Source organism: Diplotaxodon limnothrissa, linkage group LG10 (genome assembly GCF_057381915.1).
Source record: "Diplotaxodon limnothrissa isolate DT_005_m linkage group LG10, D_limnothrissa_male_GT1.1, whole genome shotgun sequence".
Classification (NCBI taxonomy): domain Eukaryota; kingdom Metazoa; phylum Chordata; class Actinopteri; order Cichliformes; family Cichlidae; genus Diplotaxodon; species Diplotaxodon limnothrissa.
In genome coordinates this window covers 14,557,829-14,585,105 of record NC_140605.1, presented here as the reverse complement: position 1 = coordinate 14,585,105, position 27,277 = coordinate 14,557,829, and the positions used below count along the sequence as shown (strand labels likewise).

At 41.3% G+C, this 27,277-nt stretch overlaps 2 protein-coding genes across 2 annotated transcripts; one reads left to right on the top strand and one right to left on the bottom strand.

Annotated features, from left to right (window-relative positions):
* Positions 1-3,482: 3,482 nt before the first annotated feature.
* LOC146624058 (sorting nexin-19-like) lies at positions 3,483-23,223 on the bottom strand. Its single transcript, XM_085364443.1, has 13 exons — positions 23,060-23,223; positions 13,480-13,616; positions 10,292-11,785; positions 10,064-10,199; positions 9,876-9,976; positions 9,677-9,796; positions 9,255-9,373; positions 8,997-9,093; positions 8,749-8,890; positions 8,109-8,232; positions 4,095-4,279; positions 3,911-3,998; positions 3,483-3,702 (listed from the first exon to the last, which is right to left on the bottom strand). Exons 3-13 carry the CDS (start codon positions 11,759-11,761, stop codon positions 3,591-3,593), a joined length of 2,694 nt encoding a protein of 897 aa, XP_085220569.1. The 5' UTR covers positions 11,762-11,785; positions 13,480-13,616; positions 23,060-23,223; the 3' UTR covers positions 3,483-3,590.
* LOC146624057 (carotenoid-cleaving dioxygenase, mitochondrial-like) lies at positions 15,282-25,588 on the top strand. Its single transcript, XM_085364444.1, has 12 exons — positions 15,282-15,400; positions 16,840-17,023; positions 17,110-17,321; positions 17,667-17,782; positions 17,880-17,982; positions 18,500-18,628; positions 18,730-18,890; positions 20,900-21,067; positions 22,313-22,450; positions 23,092-23,274; positions 24,072-24,182; positions 24,946-25,588. Exons 1-12 carry the CDS (start codon positions 15,373-15,375, stop codon positions 25,060-25,062), a joined length of 1,650 nt encoding a protein of 549 aa, XP_085220570.1. The 5' UTR covers positions 15,282-15,372; the 3' UTR covers positions 25,063-25,588.
* The last annotated feature ends 1,689 nt before the right edge of the window (positions 25,589-27,277 follow it).

The window sequence follows — 27,277 nt, the reverse complement described above, 5'->3', positions numbered from 1 at the left end:
ATGTTCAAGAAACTATTTTGAGATTATTTGAAATTTGTGACATTGACCACAGTGGTTTATAGGGATGGACATGGTCAGCAACAATACTCAGGTAGGCTGTGGTATTCAAGTTGTACTCAGTTGGTTCTAATGAGCCTAAATTGTGCCAAAACAGACGTCCTACACAACATTTACGATCAAACACTGATCATGACATTATGACCACGTGCCTAATATTGTGGCAGTCCCTCTTTTGCTATCAAAACAAGCCTAAAACATTGAAGTATGGACTTCACTAGACCCTGAACATGTGCTGTGGTATCTGGCACTAAGAAGTTAGCAACAGATCCTGTAAGTCCTGTAAGTTGTGGGGCCTCCATGAATTGGACTTGATTGTTCACCACATTGCCCAGATATTTGATTGGATTGAGAGCTGTGGAATTTGGTCAACACTTCAGGTTGTTGTGCTTCTTTTGTCTTTGTGACAGGGCATATTCATCCTGCTGGAAGAGGCTACAGCTGTCAGGGAATTCAGCTTCCATGAAAGGATGCACATGGTCTCTAACAACGTTTAGGTAGATGGTATGTATCAAAGTAACATCCAGGTGACCCAAGCTTTTCCAGTAGGACAACTTCCATTTCTCTGTGGTCCAGATCCAGAGGGGCAGTGATAGCTCAGTAGGTAAAAGCGGTTGCCCCATGATCGGAAGGTCAGGGGTTCGAATCCCCTGAACAGCTACCCTGAGGTACCCCTGAGCAAGGTACCATCCCCACACGCTGCTCCCCGGGCGCTGCACTAGTGGCTGCCCACTGCTTCACTGAGTGAATGGGTTAAATGCAGAGAAGAATTTCCCCACGGGGATCAATAAAAGTGTACATTATTATCCCTATGCAACCTCATACCCAACAAAGTGCAGTGTGTATTCTGATAATGTCTACCACAACCAGAATGAACTTTTTCAGCAATTTGTGTAACAGTAGCTCATCTGTTGGATCAGAGCATACTGGCCTTCACTCGCCATGTTCCTCACAGTTTCATTAACCAAAGCATTGGACACATTGACCTGAGGAACATCTAATGAAGATTTTACCAGTCACCCCAAGGAAGCCTACAACTGTGCACAACAAATTTCACTGTTTTCACTAAAAATTAAAAAACTCTAAGGGTGGGGGGATGATTTTTATCAGATAAAATCACAATATTTTACAATATACTTTAAATGAATAATAATGCTTATTTGGAATGATTCAGCAATTCCTGTAATGGATCTAAGTTGTGAACTTCCGTGGGTATTTGTTGCACTAAGCAATTTGTGGTTAAAATACAGCTGTTCCCACTCATATGTGGCCACCAGCAGTGCAGTTTAAGCATTTAATCCCCCCTGGTTTCCAGTCACAAACAAGTCCCAAAGCATGAGACAGGAGGTGGGGCCCCACCAGTATCAGACCATGATCTCATAAGAAAGGAAGTGAGATGTGCTAAATGTTCCTAATATTAACTTTATGAAGTCCTGCTGACCAGCAAGTGGAAACAATAGGAGTGGATTTACACCCCGACGACTGACAGTTTATATGTGAGCATATGTGAACAACTCCCCTGTTGTTGGATCTGTGCGCATCCAATATACAACTTTTGCTCACACTGTGGTCTTAAAGCTTTATAAACCTTGTGTGTGTTACAGGATTATTCTGCTGGAAACACACTAAATTGATAGAAAAGTGTTTTACATTGGAAGAGATAATTGCAGAGCAGGGAAGAGTGCGCATTTTTGAGACTTTGTCAATCACCATGACAGAACTGCCAGATTTTTTTTTCTTTTTACAGACAAACACCCTCTTTGAACTGATTGTAATTATTTCAGTGTTTCAGAGATTCTTTGCAATAGGCTGCCATACTGAATATTTAAGGATGCTTGACAGTTGTCTGAGTACCAGCCACCAGTGACCCTGTTACCCTGTCGTGCTTAACACGGATAATAAATCTTTCAGTTCAAGTACAGAGTGCATGCAGATACCAAGTGATGCAGATTTTTTTTCCCCTCAATGAAATAAAGATACTCACAAACACACACTATATTAGCCATCCATATTTAATAAAATTATGTTGCCATATGGAAGCACTCTATAAAAAGAGTGCTTTTCCTTACTTTTTTTCAATTTACCATTCAAGCAAAACATAAAGCGGTTTTGTAAATCATGCAGTTAATTTATCCCTCATCACGGAATTTGGCTGTGAAGAAATTGGTATTTTTTTAACTGCTCTCCGGATCAAAAGATCATGGGAAGACTAAAACACAATACTTATACACACTTATTTATGAAATCAGTCTATTTTTAACTCCTTTCACACAAATAGTGTTTGTACAGTGAAAGAATGTGTGAGAAGAGCTGGATTATATGAATAAGTTACCTGACACAGAGGAGTAATCAAAGAAAACTAGCACAAAATCCTCTTTGTGACGGCTAAAGTTCACTCTTTGTGTTGAAGACAGGGGGATTCCCCAACAGTGCTCTCAACTTCAAACATTTATTGACTCAGTCAGTACACCTGTCTGAAGTTCAGCCCCAGCTTTCATCTGAGCAAATCCTTCACACTGCTGATTTCACTCACAGATGTCAGAGGGCTCAGCTGAAGGCACTAATTGCACTGAGAAGCACAGTGAGACCTCTAGCAGTCATTAGATAAAGGGCGACAAAAGACAGAATAAAACTTTATATAAAATCCTGGAAGAGCCTCCTTCATTTCCTTTCAAGCCCCGGCGATCTGTCGAGTTCTACATCTGAAGATCATACTTCAGGTAGATATCATGAACATATGCACTCATGCCAGCTGTGAACTTACCAGGCTCCAAAGTAGGAATGTGCACGATTTACAACCACATCAGAATAAATGAATGCATCAAGATAAAAGAGCCCAAGAGCCAAAAAAATGAGTTTAACTGGGTGACATGTTAACCAGACGTCAGTTTGCGTGATGATATAAATATGAAGCCAGGATCAGTCTTTTTTCTCATTAATCTGCGTGATTGATGCCGCTTTGTTGTGTCATTACCCTGTGGACTCCATTGACTACAGGCTTTTATGAATACGTCACATCCTGCACAAGTATAAGACAAGCTGCATCTCCATGAACTGCTTCCACCAACGATGCATCACCTAATCATCTTATCACTCCCCAAAAGACTAAAAATGGGGCAAAAGAGTAGGTATGTTTGGGATAATGTGGGACACTGTCTGAAACGTTAACAGATTTAACTTGAAAAGTAAAGAAATGGAGGAGGAGGACAAATACAGTACATGGTATTTTACTTGGATGCAAACTTTTTATAAGCTGAAATGGAAGCTCAAGCTTGTTTTATGATAATGGGATAAGTGATAAGTCTATCACACATATGGGAAGTTGAAATGATCATGAAATAATGATAGGAATTATATAAGTACACTGAGCTCGCCACAACTGAATGACAGATATTTGTTTACCTGTGTATTCCATTTATCTATCAGACAAGCTGCTGAGAGTCGTGACTGTTATTCAGACCCAAGTCTGTCTGGTGATCAGTTCTGGGCTTCAGCAGGCAGATTTTTGTAAACTAATGACGATCATTGTTGTCTCAATATGTGTCTTTGGTCAAGCTCTGTAGCAGAGAATGCTGGAAGTTCTCATCACACGACTCGGGGATCAAAAATTCCAGCAGCAGGTCACAGATGCAGTAAAGCAGATGCCTGCAGAAAAACACAGATGTAGGAAAAAGACATCAGGAAAATGACATTCTTAGATTGATGATATAATAGTATAAATATGAAAGGTAAGAGGAGTTTGCAGTTCTATCTGAAACATTAACATTGTGGTTGTACTGTTTAGTGATAATCAGAGACCAGCACTGATACAGTTTCTGTTTCTTGTTAGCTTGCTGTTTGGTTGCTGACTCACTTGTTTATCTGGTGGTCCTGCAAAGACTCCAGCATAGTCTCCAAACTCAGTCTGTACTTCTCATTACCCAGCATGTCAGTGATGAGCTCTGCTCAGACACAAACAGTGAAACATACTGTCAGAAGCTATGAAAATCAGGGCAGCATTTAACAGCAGTAATCTGATTTGAACAGCTGTTATTCACCTGGGAGCAGCTGCATCAGGCAGTCCAAACATTGCTCCTTTGTTTTCTCCTTTTGTGCAGCACTTCGCTCAGGCTGTGGTTGAGCAGGCAGAGTGCCACCGGGCCATACAGCTTCCTGCAGCACTTGTAGGTAAATCACCCAGCAAGGAGCACTGGTAAGGTGGGCGACACCTACATCCAACCATCTGATACAGAAATCAGTTCAATACTTTAGTGAGTGCGTCCATGTTCAGGACATGTGCCAGTGTGTCAAACAGACAGATGGGGAATTAAATGCAAGCTCATGAAAAAGCGTGCTTTAAGCAATTACAGGAGAATGCAAAACATGAACCTTAAGCCAGAAGTGAGGTCCCAGAGGCAGATATCAAGCCAAAAGTTGTGACCAGTATGACCATTTAATGATAGCATAACATTAGGGGTAGGAAAAGCCCATTTCCCACACACCATGTGGTAAAGTGGGTCCAGTAGTTATTTAGTTTAGCAAGTAAAGCACAAAAACCCATAACATTTATGTGTGTGTGCTAAAAAACTCCTGAAAGACAATCGGAGAGAAGATCGTGCACCATTAAAATCCAACTAACCACCACTAACCTGTCCTTGTGCCCTCTAGATCTGGCTGAATGAAGGAAAAATAAATGACTGTAAATATGTCACCTGCTCACAAAATAGACCCCATAGCCAACTGTTGAGGCCTTGCTGTGATTTATTGTAATGAATAAAAATTCAATATTTTTTCCTGGAATGTAAATAACAGAATGACAGTACAAAGACTGCGAACAACCAAAAGGACATCACACAAACTATGGCAGAGAGTAGACAAACACCAGAAAAGTCCTCTAGCAGAGTCACCTGAGGTATAAGTTTTATCAAGTTGAAGTTTCGTGTTCCAGGTAGAGAGAGTGTCAGTCTCCTGATCCCTAACTGGGAGCTGGTTCCACAGGAGAAGAGCCTGATAGTCGAAGGCTCAGCCTCCCATTCTACTTTAAGAAACTCTACCCATACAGTATGATGATCATTCAGGACTTTCTATTCAAAGAGAAGAATTTTGAATTAAGTTGTGGTTTTAACAGGCAGCAAATCAAGAGAAGCTGATATGTTAGCACTCTCACTGTGGCCTTTGAACTGAAGGTTTTTCAGGGAGATTTTACCTGTTTACAGTAACCCACTCTAGAAGTAACAATCTCAAAGTCATTTTTCTGTCTCACTCTCACAGGATGTTTCTAAATTTGACAATATTGCTCAGATGAAGTGAAACAGTCCTAGAGATTTGTTTAATGTGTGAGTTGAGTGACATATCCTGTTCAGAAATGGCTCCAAGATTCGTCACAGTGTTACTCGAGGCCAAGGTAATGCCAGCAAGATTAAGTATTTGATTATACTGCTAACATTCTGTCCACATTTGATAACCTGCTTACGATGTGAAATCATCATCAATGTGTGTGGGCAAAACAGAAGCAACTTTGGATTTCTAACTACAAATCCATTCTCTCTTGTTTCTTTTTGTCTTTATCCCACTCTAAAAGTTGGATGTAACAGTGAGACCAAATTCACAACCCAATAGAAACAGATCCAGGTACATTTACTGCAATATTCAAACTGAATACAGGCTGCTGGCCATTGACATGTAGTATCCTTTTGACTTGAAGTCACCTGGAACTGTAGCTGTGCTGTAAACAAATAATGAAGCACAGTTTGACCAGAATAAGAACTAGAATCTTTAACACACTAAGACAATAAAATATTAATGACAAACCAGTGGTAGAAGCATCATAACATCAAGAAAACTGTACAGTTAAAGGATTTTTCTTTTTACATTAAAAAAGAAAAAAAATGTTTGATGATCTGAAATGTTTAAGTGTGACAAACATACAAATAAATAGGAAAACGCTTTTTCACACCATTGTCATATAAAAGACTTACTTCCTTCATTCTGTTCATTGACCCCATTGTGGACCACTAAAATGTTGTATACTATGTAGTATATACCTTATTTACTTTATTTACTAAATTTTGGGTTTGTTTTGTTTTTTTGCACTACATTAGACAACATCAAAATAGCGTTGTCAAAAATGACAATAGCGTTGGCATTTTTGTTATTTGTGTTCTGTAATCTTTATAAAAACCTAGAAAAAAAAAACCTCTTAATCTTTGGTATATGGCGAGGCGCTGTGGACATCCAAGTTTGTGATTGTGTAGATTTTTCAAATCAATACCATGGTTGCATCTACTGAAAATCTCTGTGAAGCTTAAATCTCAGTGACCTTGACTTCAAGGTCAGAGGTAAACTTTTCTGAAAATCGGAGGAGTTTCACATTTATAACACAGGTATGTCTACTAGGAGGCTGAAGGGTAGCACTATATATTTATAAACAATCAAAAACAACAATTTATTTCCAATTTGTATGGAACTTATTTCTGTAAACATGGTGTTTTAGGTCGGATTAAAGGACTGATGTGATGGTAAGGTGTCCGCTGCTCTGCTTTGAATATTGGTAGGCTTTTTTTTTTTTTTTTTTTAATTTTCACAAGAATTGCTACTTCCCCTAGAGTTTTGGCCACACCAGCAATCAGAAGATTCCCTATGAGCAAGCATTTAGCGACAGTGGGAAGGAAAAACTCCCTTTAAAAAGGAAGAAACCTTCGACAGAACCAGGCTCAGGAAGGGACAGTCATCTGCCGCGACTGGTTGGGGTGGGGGGAGTGAAAATAAAAAAATAAATTAAAAAAAAGCCAAAGTGATAATTATTGGAGCAGCTTAATTAATATTTCCAGTGTAATTTGCTGTTAATATCCTTTTCCAACCCCAGTTTGTGTTTTTATCACTTTTGTCCAGGGTGGAAGATGCCATGCTGGAGATTGACTCTGTATGGTTTTTCAGTGTTGATACTTGGGAACCTGTTGGAGAGGCCAGGGTTGAAAAAGGGATGCCGGAGAACCTGAGAGGGTGTTATCCGCTGGTGTGCATCCAAGGCAAACATCTCTTTAGTTAGGCTGACAAATAAGCATTGGCCATCTTCTGGTCCTCGTCTAAACAGCATTATTTGTTCGAGGTCATCCAGACGTGTCAGTTTTATGTATCTTGTCTCCAAAGATTCATATCCTGTCTCGTATTTAAATTGTTGAGCGGTCTTAAATGTCCAGCGTTGTTGGTTGTAGTTGTCTTTTGTGAAATAGTCTTCAGTGTACACGCCAGGATCGAGAACATGATCTGGCGGCTGACCCTGAATCTCTATGATGAATTTCAAAACATCATAATATTTTTTTCCAGGGTAGAGTGGCACCCCTGTACCAAGCTCCACAGCCACCAGCCCCAGAGACCACATGTCACTTGCTTCGTTATAAGGAAGGCCAAGCATAACCTCAGGTGCACTATAACCAACTGTCCCCACACGGTCACCAGGCATCACTGCAGACGCAGGACATGCGAGGCCAAAGTCTATAAGTCTGACTTTGACTGGAGACTCATAGCGATTTACAACCATGATGTTTCCAGGTTTGAGGTCAGCGTGCACTATTCCCACAGAACCCAGGTGGGACAGAGCATTTGTGAGTTGACCTAAAATTGGCCTGACTTCGCTTATGGGGAGACGCCGATTATTCGGGTCCCGTATGTAGTCCCACAGGCATTGGTCTAGGAGTTCAAATTTCAGGCAAACCCGCTCTCCGTCGTGGAAAAAGCCGTTCCATTGAACAATGTTGGCGGCATCTGGATCCAACCTTCTCAGCTGCTCCAGGATGAAAATTTCCAGTTTTGCCTGTTGCAGAATATCAGTGCGGTTCTTGTTCACCTTAATAGCCACAGCTCGGTTGGTTTTGGTATCACGGCATTTGGCTACAATACCAAAGCCCCCTTCTCCAAGGAAAGCCTCTACCTTGTAGTGGTTTCCCAAAATGCTCCCTTTAACTATTCCAAGCTCATTTGAGCGGAAGGATGGGTTAGCAATGACTTATGGCATAAGTCATTGTTGATTTTGTCTTCACTCCTGATTTACTTACAGTGCAAGTAACTCTTACCTCTCGATGAAAGTCCCGAAGAGCAGTCTGATGGCCTTCTGGATGTTCTCAGTGCACAGCCAACTCCACTGATCCTTCATCAGCAAACACAAGATGTTCAAAGCGACATCTGCCACAGCTGTGTCTGCAGCACGCACATGCACACACACACACACACACACACACACACACACACACACACACACACACACACACACACACAAACCCCCATTAATTATACATTAATTATACATTAATTATACATTAATTATACATTTATTTCAGCACAAGGATGGGAATCTTCACAAATGAATTAAAAAAATATTTGACTACTTGTAAAGGCAGAACACACCATTAGTGGTAGTGGGCAAAAACATGGAGTTACCTTTGTGTTGTTAATAAACAATCAACCAAAAAATTTTTAATGAGAAATATCTATTAATAGATGCTGAGGTCAAGATTTTCCACTGCAAGTAAAAAAAAACATTCTTACTAAATGTGGATTCAAAAAGTCTCCAAAATGTGTTTGTGCCCTATTGCTGCAAATCGTCTACTGCTCAGCTAAAGCCACCACAGACATTGGGTTTTGCTGCACCCATGTGGTAAAACTGTGTCAGTGCATCTTGCCAATGTGGATAAATCTACTTCAGACAAACTCAACCTGTGCCGTGAGTTTTCCCTGAAGTCTTCTTCACATCTTGCTCACACCTCTGCTTGTTCTCTTTCCCATTCAGTCCACATAACAGTGTTTCCTGCTCACCAACAAAATTCTCGAGGTGGGACAGTGACATGCCATTGAGGACCTAGAAAATCAGAATAAGCAAATGATTTCTGAAGAAAATGTCAACGCTCTCCCACATTAGTCTGAAACATGTTTGTGTTGATAGTTCATGAGGAATAATAACTTACAGTGCTGCCTTCACTGAAGCAGTATGTCACTTTAGGATGTAGATCAGGAATGTTGGGTATATTGAAGGCTGGGGAGATTTTGCTTGGGAAAAGCCTCCTGAAGCACAGAACACAAAACAGGAATCCCTGTGTTACAAAAATAAGTGAATTAAATCCAACATGAAAGAAGCTGAGAATTAACTCACCGAATTGATAATAAGGAAGAAAAGTAGATTTGAATGTGTGTGAAGACTGGTATCAGGCAGATAGAGCTCTTACCTGTATTTTCTGTTGTCCATTGTTCTTCCATCAGGATCTCCATCAATGTCCTCTGTTGGGCTGAGGGGTTCTGGATGTGGGAAAGCTGTCTTCAAAGTGTCCAAAGCATTTTCCATCATCTTTCAATCAATCAAACATATGTGAGATAATTAAATTCAAGTTGTAGAAAAAAGAAAGAAAAAGCATCCAGTTTTTGTCTCATTCTGAACATGATTAGCTTCTTGAGTATTTATTCTTCTCTATTTTGTGCGTTCTTGAGTATTACAATGTGGAATTTCTTTACACATTTTCACAAAAGGTCCAACTCCATGCTCAAGAACAAGGCATAAAACTTCTTACTTAACTCTCGCAGGGGAGTAATGGAGTAAATTTCACAAAATGCAACTACTTATTGGTTTAATTTTCTGTTAGCTTGTTCCTACCTTATCAATTCTTGACTTGGCAAAAGGTTTTCTTCCAAAATATGTACAGACACCTGAATTGAGAGCTAGGAACTCCTGCATGTCTTCGTTGTTGGCTATCTCAGGAATGCTGCTTAATTGCTAGAAAACAATAAAAATTATACCACAAGAACAAACGTCAGAACCCTGCAAATGCAAAAGTTATAATCCCAATGCTTACTTTTAGGAAGGCATCCAGCTGGCTTTTACGCACTTCAACCTTCTCACCGTCTGGACTGCTGAATGAGAGATCAGGGAAAATCCTCTTTGGGCCCTTGACATCTGAAATGCAATAAATAAATAAACGTGGCATCTCTTCTTGGACTACTAGGGTTTGGTGATGTCTTAAAGCAGAGGACGATGTCTTACTCTTGATTAATTTCTTCATTTCAGGCTTCTCCTCTAATCGTGTCTGCAAGTTGAGGAACTCGCTGTATCTGCGATTGACAGCGTGACAGGCCGCATGCTGTGGAGTGGCGCTGCCATCACTGGTCGCTGTCTGAAACTGTTAAACAGAAAGAGGGGTGCAGTATGCAATCATCAATAATCCAATTTCATAAGACAGCTTCATTGTACCAGGCTGTGACATGACTGTACCTTTACAGTGTAAAGAATATAGGGATGTATGCCGGTGCCACGCTGGTCTTTTGCGGTGACGGTGCCACCAATTCTGACATTCTGGATGTTCACAGGTGCCACTGCATTGCTGGGGGAATCCAAGTTATAAGAGGGTAAACAAAGCTTTCTTCTAGGGCAACCTGGAGATTTCTCTTCAGCTATGCCTGCTGGCCACTGGGAGTCCACCGGCACCACCACCTTCTGTCCTAGATTTCTCAGTGGACCGAAGCATCCATAGGCTTCAACATCTTTAGAAGTGAGCATGCTGCAGAAGTTGTTTGAAGGACCACACTCGCAAAAGCCTCCTTTCAGATCATCATCCGAGTCAGACTGAGTTAGCGAGTCCAGTGAAATTATTTTGGACTGTGACGAGTTGGAGTGATGGGCAGATGTAAGCGGACAGCAGTTCACTTTGTATGATGTGAGCAGACCTGGGAGGCAGCTTTGAAATTTCCCAGCTGACGCCAAGCTAACCATGCTGCTCAGTGAGGACTCAGTCTGCTCCGTCGTGCTCCGGCTCTCATTCAGGTCATCAAGGTCAGAGGCGCTTTTGCTGGCGAGACCAGCTTGATCGGAAGAAGACAGTGACATGCAGGTGGCCCAGGACTCCTGGTCGATCTGACATTTGTATAGGGAATCTACTGGGAGGTCATCCACGTTGATTTCCTGGTGTGGTTCTCTGCATCTGGTAAGTATGTCTACAATGGTCTGGTTGAGCCAGTCAGGATCGGATATCCTGGTTATGAGCGGTAGCAGCACGTTGCAGGTAATAAGTTCTGTAACCATGTAACCTCCTGTCCTGGTTTCCATCTGTGGGTATGGAACCAGCACGTGTAGTACAAGGTGAACTAGAGCTCTGGAGTAGCTGAGCTCAGCAGCTTTGCTGCTCACAGCTGGATGAGGGGTGTCTACTTCACTGTAGAGCTGCCAGAGGCTCATGCTTCCCTTTTGTGTTGACTGTATCTGTCTTACTGTCATGTAGTTCTGCAGGTGACCCCCGTACACCTCCAGCAACCGCTGAACCATGACCTTTCTGTCCACTCGCCGGGCACGCTCCTTCAGTTCCATCACTGACTCCAGCATCGAATTACGCACCGCACGCTCAAACTCGCCCTCCACCTCGGGCAGCAGAGTGCGATACCACGAGGACACAAAGTCACGCACTGCTTTGTGGACAGCGCTGTGGATCTCATGGTTCAATCTCCACTCGTGCTCAGGTGAATACTGAGGTGGGTTAATGTTGCCAAGAGGCAAGAAGTGCTCCAGGTGGAGAACGCTGTTGGCATCCAGCAGAGCCCGTGACCCAAGCCAACCTCCGAGAACTACCAGGAGACTGGTGAAGACGCAAAGGAGCCAAACATTAACAAGAAGGTGGAAGAGGACGAGCCACACCAGCAGAACTCCGACCCCCAACAGCTTCCCCTGCCCAAGAAAATCCAATAAAGACATTATGATCGGCAGTGGGGATTTGTCCTGTTGAAAAAAAAAATGCATATACTGTTAAATAACAAGCAATAAGAACATTATAGTAATGACTAAATTTCAGTATACCGGTAACTGTTTAATGCAGGGGCGGGGGAACTCCAGGCGTTAAGGGCCGAAGTCCTGCAGGTTTTAGATGTGTCCTCGATCCAACACAGCTGATTTAAATGGCTAAATTACTTCCTCAACATGTCTTTAAATTCTCCAGAGGGTTGCCAATGAACTAATCGTGGGCGATCGTGGCTCAAGAGTTGGCAGTTCGCCTTGTAATCGGAAGGTTGCCGGTTCGAGCCCCGGCTTGGACAGTCTTGGTCGTTGTGTCCTTGGGCAAGACACTTCACCCGTTGCCTACTGGTGGTGATCAGAGGGCCCAGTGGCGCTAATGTTTGGCAGCCTCGCCTCTGTCAGTGCGCCCCAGGGTGGCTGTGGCTACAATGTAGCTGCCATCACCAGTGTGTGAATGTGTGCGTGAATGGGTGGATGACTGGATATGTAAAGCGCTTTGGGGTCCTTAGGGACTAGTAAAGCGCTATATAAATACAGGCCATTTAATCATTTGATTCAGGTGTGTTGACCCAGGGTGAGATCTAAAACCTGCAGGACACCAGCATTTAAGGCCTGGAGTTCCCCATCCCTGGTTTAATGGCTTCAATTCTCACATGATAAAGCCAGCCAGCTACAACTCTCACTCAGATCTATGTTTACACAGTGTTTGTGTCTATGATGGGGCTTTTGCATATCCCTTTATAGGCCTTCCATTAACAAATATATGCATTATAATGTAATCTATTTCCCTCAAGTTTTATTTTACAAATTTCCTTTTTTCATTTGAGACTTTTTTTGTAAATTAAAATCCAAAAAGAGAAAAAAGAAAAGAACTAGGAAGCCTCCACAGAGATAAGCATCTAAATCCTCATAATTAAAACGGTAAAACCGGAATATGCAGGGAATTAGAACAATAATTTAGCATTTTTTTAAGGTGATGTTTTTCTTTGTGTTTTTATAGAAAATTAATAAAACACCACACCTGATATGACATAGGCAGAAGTTGTGTTGCGTTTACTGTAAATGGCCCACAGAATTTGGAGGACGTGTGATTTAATTCAACTGACCATTATACATGTTAAAATTTAGATGGCTTGCAGTGCTGTACTGGATTCAAAACACTGACCCAACAAAATTACAGTTCCAGCAAAATCCCTTCTACTGAGAGACTGTTTTATATTTACTGCCTTCATGAGAATAATAAAAAATGATCAGATAACGTCCGAAGTCATTTGGAAGCAAAAGGTCCATATGACAGCTATAAACCTATTATGTTGTTTGTATGGAGTATAATGTTCTACTCCATTAACTGCCCCGTGACAATGTAATTACGCTTGAATGCACCATCTGTTACAGTATCATGTCAGAGGACTTTCTTCCATGTCAACAGTAAATTGATATAAACTTTAATGGACAGCGAGTATTGCCTGTTGTTGAACTTTTTTCTGCTTTCTATATTTTGCATAACAGTCAAACCTCGAGAGAAATCCAGAGCGTGTTTACAAAAGTACTGTGGGCTAGCAGCAGCTGAGGTCAGAGCAGAGGTCAGTGAAGCTCACCTATTATATGCAGCTAGCCCGTAGCCTACTGACAGTGGATTTCTATTAGTTTAGGCTATGAAGCAGAAAAACACACATTACCTGAAAGGTTAAAGGACTCTCTTTGGACAAATGCAGGTCGTGTTGAATGTCTTCCTGCTCCGGTCTTAATCCTCCAACAAAGATTATCTGGATAGACGCACAGAGCCCATATGGACAGCTCTCTGGCTGCTGGTTGTCTACTTGAGACAGTTAAAGAGCAATACAGTCATCTATGTGCAGCTGAAAACAAATGCTAGCGATAAGTATGCAGATTTTAGAGAATAAAACTATGTGACCATAAATAAATGAACAGACACAAAACAAGCATACAAATGATACACATTTAAGCGCTAGTAGCTGAATTAGCATAAGTTAAATTCCTTTACTCCATTTTTACAGTTCTGCACACTTAAATATTTTAAATTTATTATCTCTACATTTCTTCTTGATTTAATTGCGTACTTCTGTGTTTTCACCAGTGTTTTCTGCAGAGTAATGAGAGTGATCTGTTTTACAAGTTGACCAAAAACTATATATATAATGTTATAGATACACATAAATGTAGGAATAAAGTGATCGGCAACCCATAACTGTAAAGTAAAGTTTTGGAGTCCTGATTCATATATTCTATATTGTTCTTATTGGTGTATATTAAAGCAATATATTAGTCATGGGAGACATTGGGGGGGGGGGGGTGATGCAGTAAGCACTTTCTTTGTCTGAGCTCCTTAAAACAGAATTTTTATGTAATAAAAACATCAAGGCTTTAGTCCTTAGCCCTTGACCTTCAGGGGGAGTTGCGCTCTCTGAGTGGTCTTGTTTTATGTTTATTATCCTCAATTGCCAACGATATTCTATTACACCTACACTATGTTTTGAATGAGTAGAGGCAAACCTTAACTTGGAGAACAGTTAAGATAAATTGCATTAGCATAGATGCTACTGCCATAGTTTGTCAGTTGCTTGCTGCTAAAAACATTTGGAGGTAAATAAGTTGTCTAAAGTGCTCCTAAAAAGTACTAAGACATTTATCTCTCTTCTACTCATATCTTGGTTGTGCAATATTTAGTGATTTCCCTTCCTGTTTCCTTTAACTCTTTCCCATGTGTCGTCCTTTAGTGTCTCCCTGTAAAGTCAGTCATGTCTGTTTGTTTACTTTTCTTTATGTCAGCTTTGTCTTTGTCTCTGCCTCTTGTTTTATTTTAGTAGCTCCTGTCTTTTGTGCACTATGTTCAGTTTTGCTTCCCCCTCTCTTACTCTTGATTTGTCCCCGCTGTGTCCTCAGCTGTCTCCACTTTCCTAATCACCTTCCTGTGTATTTGATTCTCAGACTTTCCTTGCCTTTGTTCTGCTTCTTGTGGCCTTAGAAACACATTTATAGAGTGGGAGTGGGAGAAGAGGGTTGCATTGACAATCCAACACAATGGGCAGCACATTGAACACTGTGGTCAGTGGTCAGAAACTTGTAAATAACTCATGAAAGAATAAAGTTACGTTGAAACCAAGCACACCATTGTTTTTCTTGTGACATTACCAATAAGTTTGATGTGTCACATGGCCCCTAAGCAAAGATGTTAGACATACAACATAGAAACCTGGAAAATCACCTGTTAGCACACCACGTGGTTTAAAGCAGGTGTAGCTTATGATTGTATAGGCCTGTATGTAGCTGCTGTTGTAAATGTTTATTCTTTTTTTTTCTGCCTACCTTATTTCATAACCTCTGTTTTGTTAGCACCGTGTGTGACTGCAAGCCCAGGCAGGCACAAGTGACTCTCTCCCTCTCTCTTTCACTCTCCCTCTCTCTTTCACTCTCTCTCTCTCTCTCTCTTATAGCTTACATAACGCAGTTTATCGCTGCAGGCGGCTGTCGCAGCTCCACGCACACTAGTGGGTTTCTGTGGTCTAGCAGGACACGGATATAGAAATCAGGAACTGCATCCACCAGCTGTCATGTCATCTGTGAAGCTCGAGCGTGCAGGTAAGCTTCCTCCTTGTTGTGAATACTGTACAGTAATACAGTTCAGATTGCACAGAACGATGCGCTGCTGGTTTCATAACTTACAGGAAGCTGCACGTTTTACAAGCCACGAGCATTTGAAGCGCACTTGATGAAATCGCATTTATCATATTTGCATCTCTATAAATCAGCTGGACTGTTGAGCGCGGTGATGGGCGGTTGTGACTGTATGTAGAGTAATATCAGTACAGAGTGTTCTTTAAGCCTCACGTTGGCATGTGTGGATTTAATTTCACAGGCCGGTGGATATGAAAAACTCGGCAGGCATTGCACTACCAGAAAACAGAGTAGAACTGAGGCTGTAATCGGAGACTTGGATATCTGCTGCTTAGCTGTTTACAGCACAACCGCCACGTTTATGGGGATTTTGTAACAGCCCGTCTGCTGTAGGCCAAATATAATTAGCCATAACTTATAGCAGAAAATTTCCCTCCACATCAAACTAATCGTTTCAACACCGATTTATTCAAGGTTTTTCTTTAATTTGTCACCCAGTAGTACAGCACTGGGTGTATTTGGATAAACAAGCTTAAAGCGACATGTTTGTCATTGTCTCAAACTCCAGAAATGAAACTTTTGTACATTGTAATTTCTCTGAGTGGATCTCCAGAATATACTGTTGTTTAAACAATCATGTGCTTTTGCTTTTGTAAAAATGAAGCCCTTCCCTGTCAGTAGTGGCAGGGGTGGATGGTAACAGTACAGCTGACTGTTGTGAATAATTTAAGTCATGCGTCTTTAACACTGGAGTCAGAGAAGCAGTTGGTGACTTTTTCACTGAGGATCTGAAGCGGTGGTTAAACGGGGTTCTCCCTAAAGATCTCAGCAGGGCACTGAGCTGTTTATTGTAGCTTTTCTGAAACAAAGGACCACCCTAAACTAGAACAGCAGATTTCAATGTCACTGTTATTTTATACTTTATATTTTATGTTTTAGTAGCTGTGACACTTAAATGAACGACCTTTTAAAGACAAGTAAATGCACACTTGAAAAAGTAATGGCAGGTTTTAAATGTTTCTTAATCAAGGTGAAAGTTGGGGAGTCGTTTATTTTATTTTTATTTTTTTATATCCCCGAGATGCTGACAGAAGGACAAACAGTGTTACGTAAAACTTACCAAGCCAAATGTGTTTAAACTCTGCTCAGAAGCAAAGCTTGGGCAACTAAAGAGCTCTAATGTGGCACAGACCCTGAGTGCTTGTTTTCATTCCTTATTTTTTCTTAATTTATTGAGCTGCATGCAGAACTGCCAGTAAAGTAAAGTTTATACTTGGGTTGCCAGAAATTTTGTTTACAGCAGTTACTAAGTAAAAGGGAAATATTGTCCAACTGTAAGAAGTGTAAAGCAAAAGTTGCACTAAAGAAAGGTAATTTCTGTCCATTCTTTCATTTGGGTTCAGATCAGGCAAAAAATGCCCACAATGGCAAGGTACTGAAGGGGCTGGAGACAATTGCTGCCCTGGTCCGCTCTGTTGAAGAGACCCCTGAGCCAGTAGCTACCAAATTAGAGGGAACCATTCCCTCCTGGATCAATGGCAAACTCCTCCGCAATGGCCCTGGGAAGTTTGAGTTTGGAGAAACACAGTGAGTTATAAAGACCTGCTGCAAAGCACAAAATGAACATTTCTATAACAATGGAGTCGAGCCTTAACATCTGTGTTTCATGACAGCTACAACCATTGGTTTGATGGGATGGCCATGCTGCACCAGTTCAAGATTGAGAGAGGTGAGGTGACGTACATGAGTCGGTTCCTGCAGAGCGATACCTTCAAAAAGAACAGCGAGCGGGACCGGATCATAATGTCTGAGTTTGGCACGCTTGCCATGCCCGACCCCTGTAAAAACTTCTTCCAGCGATTCCTTTCTCGCTTTGAGAAGTTTGGTGAGTAAATAAGACAGTGGGATGAAGTATATGTGCATAATGGATCAAAAAGCAGGTTTTCTGCTGCAGTTAATTTAAAAAAGCAGAAGAGCCACGACAGCTAGAGATAAAATCAAGTTTATAACTTTGCTTTGCTAAATCCTCCTGGGATGGAGCTTCTTAAGTGTTCTGTATATACCCAAGTTTACAGTGGGGAACCAGGGGGAGCATAAAATGTTTTACATTCCCACTGGACCCTCCAGTATAACTACAAACTGTAAATCGTATAGCAGACCAATTTCTTTAAAAGGAGAAAAGCTTTCAGTCCTAAAAAAACATGCCATCCTTTATTTGTCTTTGCTACAGAACCCACAGACAATGCAAGTGTGAGCTTTGTGAAATACAAAGGGGACTACTATGTCAGCACAGAGACAAACTTCATGCACAGAGTGAACCCAGAGACCCTAGAAACTTTAGAGAAGGTAATGTCATTTGTTATGTGCAGTAAACGCATTTCTTTGTCATTGTGTAGTCTGGTATAAACATAGTATACATCCTTATCATTCTGTTGTTTTGCAGGTGGACTGGAGTAAGTTCATTGCAGTAAATGGAGCCACTGCTCACCCCCACTATGATCCAGATGGTACCACCTACAACATGGGCAACTCCTATGGAAGAAGAGGTTTGTTCCTTGAGTCAAGTATCCACACTAAAGTCTGCACAGTTACATGGCTTTTTAAAATTTATTTATTTATTTTTATTTTTTATCTTGATTTAGAAAAAAAGAAATGAACTGTACTTTGTTGGAAGAAAGGAGGTGCAGCAGTTAGCAGTGTCAAATCACAGCAAGTGTCTGGATTCAAATCCACTGGCCGACTTAGGTCTTTCTGTGGAAAGTGCGTCATCTCTGCCTCTCCAGGCATTCCAGCTTCCTCCCAGAGTCCACAGACATGCACATTAGATTAACTGGGTTGGGTTAATTAGGTTGATTCTAAATTGGCCATAGACATCACTAGTTGTCTGTCTCTGTTATCCTTGCAACAGACTGGCAAACGGTACAGGGCGTACCCTGCCTCTCACACATGACAGTTGGGATAGGCTCCAGCTCCCCCTTCCTCAGCAACTCTGAATTAGATAAGCTGAAGAGGATGGATGGAAAATGGATGGAACAATTTTTTGTAAAACACTTCTCCTTCCAGGAGTCCTCTACAATATCATCAGAGTACCTCCTGAGAAGACGGAAAGCGAAGACACTCTGCAAGGAGCCAAAATCCTCTGTTCTATTGTGCCTGCAAACAAGTCCCATCCCTCCTACTACCACAGCTTTGGTAAGGCAGCACACCAGGGTACCACTCATTATGCTTGTTTTTTTTTTCCATTTGCTACCCTCATCTGCAAAGCTTGGTAATCTTTTTCTTCCTGCTTCCAGCCATGTCTGAGAACTACGTGGTGTTCATCGAGCAGCCAGTCAAGATGGACCTGCTGAAGATAGTCACATGTAAATTAAGAGGGAAGGCTCTGAGTGATGGAATCTACTGGGATCCCAAACAGGAGACAGTCTTCCACCTCGTGAACAAGCACACAGGCGAGGTGAGATGCGATCAGTAGCGGTTTTAGATACAGGCGACACGGGCGGTTGCCCGGGGCGGCATCATGGTGGGGGGCGGCATCACGGGCATCGGCAAAAAAAAAAAAAAGAAAATGCTCGTACTCATGCTGCCCCGACGTCAGCAAGCGCATATTGGGAATGGCATAGGCACCGATCGGTTTTCTATCGCCCATTTGCTGGGAGTAAGGGCGCCCTCCGTTTGCGAGGTGCACCTGCTGCTTGCGGCGCAGGGAGGAGAGGGCGGGGCGGCGGGGGATTCTCTGACCGGCTGGAGCAGCATCTAATAACCAACTCGCAAAATAAAACAAAATAAAAACAAACCAACAAAGACGAAAACACCAGACATTATGATACAGACTTATAATTTGCACCGATGTTTTTTTGAAATTCTATACACGAAAAGTGAGGCGAGAGCCCTCGGTGCGCCTGCTCGCTGCTGAAGTCAAAGTAAACTTTATTGTCATCTCCGCATACAGTCCAGAGACGAGACGACGAGGCTCCAGTTACAGCAGTGCAAGTAAACAAACAATATATACAAGAAGAGTAAGAAAATAAACATACCCTTTAGGACCAGGGATAAAGGGATCAATAACAATTTAAAATTTACAGTTTGATGATTTAAAGTCTCACACACAACCCATTGAAAGGGGAGGGGGGCCAAATAGAGCACATTTCATTCATAATGTTGTAAATCCAAGTCCATTATGTATTCTTGATTTGAATCCTGGGTTGTCTCAGAAATCTCAGAAATGCACCCTAGACAAAGTGAATCTGTGAACTAAGGTGTAGGTGTGTTAGATCATGTTGTGGTGATCCTTGGGTTGAGGGATAGGTGTTCATACTGGAGTGCAAAATTAAAACCACTGGAAGATGGAAAAGAAAAGTTCAAAGCCATCAGGTCCTCAGTTTAGAAAAAAGAGAAAAGAAGAGGAGGAGAAACGAGCAAAAGATACAGGTAAGCAGATGTGTCATTGGATAATGGCAGGTCATCCTGAAACAATCAGAATCAGAATACTTTATTATGTGGGTGATCGTGGCTCAAGAGTTTGGAGTTCGCCTTGTAATCGGTTGCTGGTTCGAGCCCCGGCTTGGACAGTCTTGGTCGTTGTGTCCTTGGGCAAGACACTTCACCTGTTGTCTACTGGTGGTGGTCAGACCACCACCAGTAGGTGGGCCTCTGTCAGTGCGCCCCAGGGCAGCTGTGGCTACAATGTAGCTTGCCATCACCAGTGCATGAATGGGTTGATGCCTGAATGTGTAAAGCGCTTTGGGGTCCTTAGGGACTAGTAAAGCGCTATACAAATACAGGCCATTTATTAATCCCTAATCCCCGTTACAGTTGCTCCAAGAAGAAATGGTAAAAGTAGGAACAGTAACAGACTAAAACAATACCTTATGTTACAGAGGGAGTGTTCGCCCAGGGCACCAAACAGGCTAGGACCGCCACTGGATGCGACTGTTAATATATTTTTTTAACTGCACTTCAATATTATATTTATATACAATAACAACTGATGTTCCTGTTGATTGATTATGCAAGAACTAGCAAGCCTGCATGTAATGTAAATGTAAAAAGAGGCAAAGACAGAATCCGTTTAAATTGGGTGTGGATTTGAAACATTGGTTGAATTCCACTCCAGGCCATTAGGGGGCCACCTAGGCTGAAAATGTTCATCTCTGCTTAGCGCCACAAATTTGCAATGACATTGCAGTAGGAAAACTCCCTAGAGTGGCCCCATTTAAAGGGCTACACAGAGAAAACTAGGTGATTCAGAATGTAATGTAACAGATGTAATAAGCATGTTGTGTGTACATATTAAGCTTTTATTACTCCATGTTGATTTTATTTTAAAGTTTTTAACATAATTTGTCTTCTGAATAAGTGATGGTGATGTTGAGGAGTACTGTCCTTAAAGGAGAGTGTCCTTGTAGTTTACAGCGAAATGAAGTACTTGACAGAAATTCTGTAACTGTATACGCTGTACCGCAGGTCAGCTCAGTGAAGTACCACACCAAAGCCTTCTCCACCTTCCATCAAATCAACGCCTTTGAGGAGGATGGATTCTTGATGCTCGATATGTGTTGCTCCGACGACGGCCAAGCCATCAACAACTACCTCATCCAGAACTTGCGTAAATCAGGAGACGCGCTGGATGAGGTCAGTATAATTGCATGAACACATTGTTACAAAATAAATGTAGCAAGAAAAACAGATTTTTTTTTTTTTTTCACTGTACTTAAGTTTTGGCATAATAAATATTTATAACCGGGGAAGACAATATTGGCTTTAAGATAAGATAAGATAACCTTTATTAGTCCCACACGTGGGAAATTTGTTTTGTCACAGCAGGAAGTGGACAGTGCAAAAGTTATGAGGCAAAAATTAGAATACAATAAGAATAAATACAGTACACAACTGTACAGAATAGAATAAAATAAAATACTATATACAGTAGAATAAAATAAATATACAATAAGATAAAAATAGAATACAAATACAAATACTATATACAACTGAGTAAAAATACAACGATGACAGAAAGGATTATTGCACTTGGTATTATTGCATATGTATGGATGTGTGTGCTTGATCAGTTAAAGTCTTTATTATGGAGTCTGACAGCAGTGGGGAGGAAAGACCTGCGAAATCTCTCCGTCCCACACCGTGGGTGCCGCAGTCTCCCACTGAAGGAGCTGCTCAGTGCTGTCACAGTCTGCTGCATGGGGTGGGAGATGTTGTCCAACAGGGATGACAGCTTAGCCGCCGTTCTCCTGTCACTCACCACCTCCACTGGGTCCAGAGGGCATCCTAGAACAGAGCTGGCCCTTCGGATCACCCTGTTCAGTCTCTTCCTGTCCCCAGCAGAGATGCTGCCGCCCCAGCAGACCACACCATAAAAGATAGCAGAAGCCACCACAGAGTCATAGAAGGTCTTCAGGAGTGGGCCCTCCACCCCAAACGACCTGAGTCTCCGCAGCAGGTACAGCCTGCTCTGCCCTTTCCTGTAGAGGGCGTCTGAGTTATGAGTCCAGTCCAGTCTATTGTTCAGATGAACACCAAGGTACCTGTAGCTGTCCACAGCCTCAATGTCCATACCTTGGATGTTCAGTGGTTGCAGTGGAGAATGCTTGTGCCTGCGGAAGTCTACCACCAGTTCCTTGGTTTTACTGGCGTTGATCTGGAGGTAGTTCAGCTGGCACCAGTCCACAAAGTCTTGGGTCAGACCTCTGTACTCCTTGTCGTCCCCATCAGTGATGAGGCCGACTATTGCAGAGTCATCGGCTTTGCTAATTTACTAAATAATTTAGTGAGAAAGCTATTCAGTGTTAGCTTTATGGATTTCAGTCTGTTCAGATTTGAATTAACCAAATATCTAAAATGTGCAAATATTGTCCCTCTCAGGTGTACAACACCTTGTGCAGGGTTTTCCCTCGGCGTTTTGTTCTGCCACTGCATGTGACCAATGAAACCCCAAAAGACCAGAACCTGAACACTCGACCCTGCAGCAATGCATCGTGTGTCAAAATCGGTGACGACAAGGTGAGTTGACTTCTTGCTCATGCCTTCATTTACAGTTCACCTGTAGCACACATGCTGGAGGCAGTAACCAGAAATGAGTTGTCTTGACAACTCATACAGTGTTGTACAAGTCAACAAGCAGGCAGTGAAAATATTAAGCTTCTTATTTTGAAATTAATCTAAGTGGCAGAAGTAAAGCGTTCCCTTGAGTAGAAATGTTAACGCCACACTACGGTATGAACAGATGCAGAAAATTAAGTTAACAAAATGAGTACTAGGTTTTTGGGAGGGGGTTGAAACGCATAAAAAAGGCTTTTCATAAAATTAGAAAAGCCTGCTTAAAAGTAACCGCTACATTTGTAAAACTACTGATTAGTGAATTTGGGATATTTAGACTGATGGGTAACATCAGCACAAAATCTATTCTGTTATCTTAAGAGATGTTTCTGTAGTGATTTTTATCATTTTTGCAGTTTGTGTAGTTTTTGACCTGTGTGTATGGAAGTTTACATAATTTCTAGTATGTTAGAACAAATGTATGGCAATCAGAGTTCACATAACTAGGTTGCAGAAACATGAGTCCAGTTAAAGGTGAAGCTCATGGTCACAGAGCTCGCACGCTCGACTGACCTTAGGTGGTAGTTCATCCTCTTTTTCAATAGGTGTTCTGCCAGCACGAGGATCTCCACGGAGAAGACCTCCATGAGTACGGTGGCCTGGAGTTCCCGCAGATCAACTACGCCAGATGTAACACACATCCGTACCGTTATTTCTACGGCTGTGGCTTCAGACATCTGGTGGGAGACTCTCTGCTCAAGATGGACCTGAAGGACAAGACATTCAAGGTCTGTATGATACTGTGCAAAGGGCTCCACCTCATTTAAACATGAGAGACGATGAGAGAGCGTTAGTGAATTTGATCACATTCACTGCTGTTATACTGTGTAAATTATTAGTTAACATAATTTAAATGGTATATTGGTTTATTGCTAGCCCTTAGTTTAGTGTTAGCCCTGCGACAGACTGGCGACCTGTCCAGGGTGTACCCTGCCTCTCGCCCTATGACAGCTGGGATAGGCTCCAGCGCCCCCCGCGACCCTGAAAAGGATAAGCGGAAGCGAATGGATGGATGGTTTATTGCAGCTTCTTTCTGGTTAATATCAACTGTCTTCCTACACTGCTGCAGACAGTTGTCTATACATTCAACTACATCTGGGCTGTCACAGTAAAAGCTCATGATCTTTCAGAGTTAAAGTTTTATGTAGTAAAAAATATTTAAAACTAGGCAAAACGATGCCTCAGATGAACTACACGTGAAATATTAAACCATTACTCTTGTTAAACGTAACTTGGCCAAAAATGTAGAAGTAACATTGGGAAAAATTAACTACATCCTGACTGCTTCCATAGCAACTGTGATTATCAGTGTGAGCAATTTGCTGCTCTGGGAGCATTCGTGTGTGTGTGTGTGTGTGTGTGTGTGTGTGTGTGTGTGTGTGTGTGTGTGTGCGCGCGCGCGCGCGCCAGACTGGAACTGAGCCAGTAGTTGAAGAAGCAAAATTAAGATGGCGAACAAGAGCAACTTTAAAATGTGGAGTTAAATTGAAAAAACACTGACACTTGTGAAAATGATCATCCACAGGTCTGGTACCAGAAGGGTTTCTACCCCTCAGAGCCTGTGTTTGTGCCGTCACCTGATGCTGTGGAGGAAGATGATGGTGTCATCCTCTCGGTGGTTCTCACCCCGTCACAGGTAAGAGTCTCGGCTGCACAGACGTAGCAAATACATCTACCTAATGTGCTGAACCTTGTTGTGTCTCATGACGTTATCAGAGGTTTATGGTTTCCTGAATTTGAGGTACCAGCATGTCTGCAAGTCCGCCTAAGCTTGATTCCTTTCCGCTTCAAATTCTTTAATCAGCTGGACACGATCTATCATAAATATTCATGTGGGTGACGAGCAGAGTCATAAATATTCATTGCTGAATTTACGCGAGTGAATTTTTGGAATTTAAAAACAGAACTTTCTAAAGCCTTCAAGATTAATGGCAGAAAGTGCACTTGCTGGCTACATTAATGGTGCCAGTAAAAGATTTTCTGAGTAACGTAAGATTTTTTTTTTCTTTCCCAAAAATGGTGTTCTACTACATCCCAGTGTCCGTCTTCCTGACAGCACATTGGGCAGCCTGAATCAAAACTGAGCATTATGCTATTGTGTCCATCTCCCCTATAGCAAATGTCAATTGTTCATTTGCCCGTCTGTTTATTTTAAAATCCTAATCAGTTTTAATTACCCCTGAAACACTGGATGAGGACCCTTTTATTATTCTTTTGTACACACAATGCGTTCTGGTCCTTGAATTTAAGCAAAGCTGCTATTCTAAAGACATGCACACCTCTCAAGCATACCTCCACCTGGTGTACTGAACCTAAGTGAAGTCTTTCACTATGTGGTGGTGTGTAGAGAAGTGTGATTTGTTTTGTGTGTGTTAACGCCATCAATCGTTTCTCTCCAGGATAAAGGGACCTTCCTCCTGATTTTGGATGCCAAGACTTTTGAAGAGCTAGGAAGAGCCTATGCGCCTATTAACATGGCTTATGGCTTCCACGGTACCTTCAGTGCCTCTGCATAAACTTCTTGTTTTTTAGACTCCCCATGATTCATGGGCCATGAATACAACGCATCAATAAGCATTAGCCAGTTATATATCAGATGGTACTGAGTTGCTGCTGCTTTTTATGCTTAACATATATACTGTCTACAGATATTCACTACAGGTGAGGATCACCAGACATTATGTTATCACCATATTTCACTGACAATACAAGCAGTGTGCTGAGTATTACAATAACCGGATTTATCATATCCAGTAAGATTATGTTATCTCTCTTTAGTAGTTTGCTGCAAATAGACGTTGGAGGTTGCTGTCCCATTTTTACTCTAATGACTGAGCTGTTAGCTTGTTCTGAATTAGGAGGTAGGTAGCTTTGTCAAGTGAAGTGTGATCAGTGTTGGATGGATTTTCGACTGGTAGGACTTGTAGGGTACAGTTGAAAGTAAATCTGTGGTCACCCAAGTGCCAAAATGTTTTTTTTAAAAGAAATTTATTCCAAAAATTTTTACAAATCTGACTTTTGTACTGTTTTTTTTTAAATATAATTTTTTAATTAAAGTTTCAACATTAACACTTTTCAGAGGTGAAGTGTCTGGATTCTTTTCACACACTGAATCAGTCAAAACACATGGTTGAGAATAATGTACATAAGTACGATTCCTCACATCAAATATTCTTTTACAGTCTTTTACTGGCAAGTGGTACATTTAAGGCCCCAGGTTTTATAAAGTCAACATGTGTTGCTAATTATAACAATTTGTATAGCAATCAAATTTGCATCCTTGACATTAATATAGATATTAATCGTTAATTTGTTATTACCTTTGTTCAGATTACTTGTTTCACAGTATACATTAAGCCCATAAATAGACTAAGTGTCACACAAATCACTTAAACTAAACAGACCCTATTTTACATAACAATGGGGTCTTTTTAATTGAGAATTGAAAATTGTATTAAAACTAAGTGGCATTTCTTTACCATACAGTTTTTAATTCTGTTAACTTCTGCTCCACTGTAGGGAAAAACATAACTCTTAATCCACAATTTGACAGCTTTTAATTTCCAAATTACTCTTTTGTGTTACAATAAAACATGCTACATGTTTAAACATTTAAAAGACACATCGAGGTCTCCAGCTCCTCAAAAGTAAGGATTGTCTTTAAATAAATGAATAAAACACAATTCCATTAGTGATGGTATAAACCTAAATTTTTTTTTACAAGGGCTCAACTAGAAGGCTAAAAAAAAAAAATTGGTGCTAATAAAATAATTTTGTCACAGTTAAATAACACATTTCTGCATTAAGTGCCAACTCTGATTATGTAAATCTTATGTAAGCACATGTATTTTACATGTAAGTGATAACTGTGTGTGCCATTTGTACTTCCTCCACTATTCTAATGCATAATACACATTTATAGTGGTCTAAATTTGAAACGCATGCTTTATTAAAGTCTGGGTGCGCTTCACCCAGATTTCAGAAGTATACAGAATATCATTCACAGACGTATTTCTGTAGTAAATGTAATAGGCTAGGAAATGGTTTTACTGTGTAGAGAATTTATTAGAGGTCCTCTCTAAACTATGACTCAATAGAGGCTATTTTTCAAAAACCGATTAAACTCTCTGCACTTACACTAGAAGATGAATTTGAAAACCCATGAATGAAAAAGCTCTACACAGTTGTAACTGAGGTGTGGCTTTTTGGAGGGTTTTTTTTGGTTTCTTTGCTGTTTATAAGAGATCCACACATCATCCACTAGAGGTCAGCATGTGATGACATTTACCTTCCTTCAGTCACGTTCTGGATCTGCAGAGTTGGAACAACGACTCAGTACCTGACCAGGATTTATTTAAATTAATTTATAAATTAAGAAAAAAGTTGTATACCACTTTGTGTCGTGTGTGTTTTGTAACCATGTTCGCTTTCTGTATTGTAAACCTCGTGAACTGCAAGGCTGTTTTCAGCTTTGCGATTGTGAATCGTAACGGACCCATTTTCTGTCTCATACAACAGTCTGAACAAAGGGGTGAGGCAGGGGCAACGTCTCTGAAGGAGGTGGGCTCAACATGGCCACACGGGCTATAAGAGGGATCAAACCTGTGACCCTGTGACAGTGGGACAATCTGTAACTGCCAGCCCACCCTGCCACTTCAAAAACACACTGCAAACAGTGGAGGAGCCCGGCATTGAACTTCACAGGGGTTATTTCCAAATCTGTGACCTTAA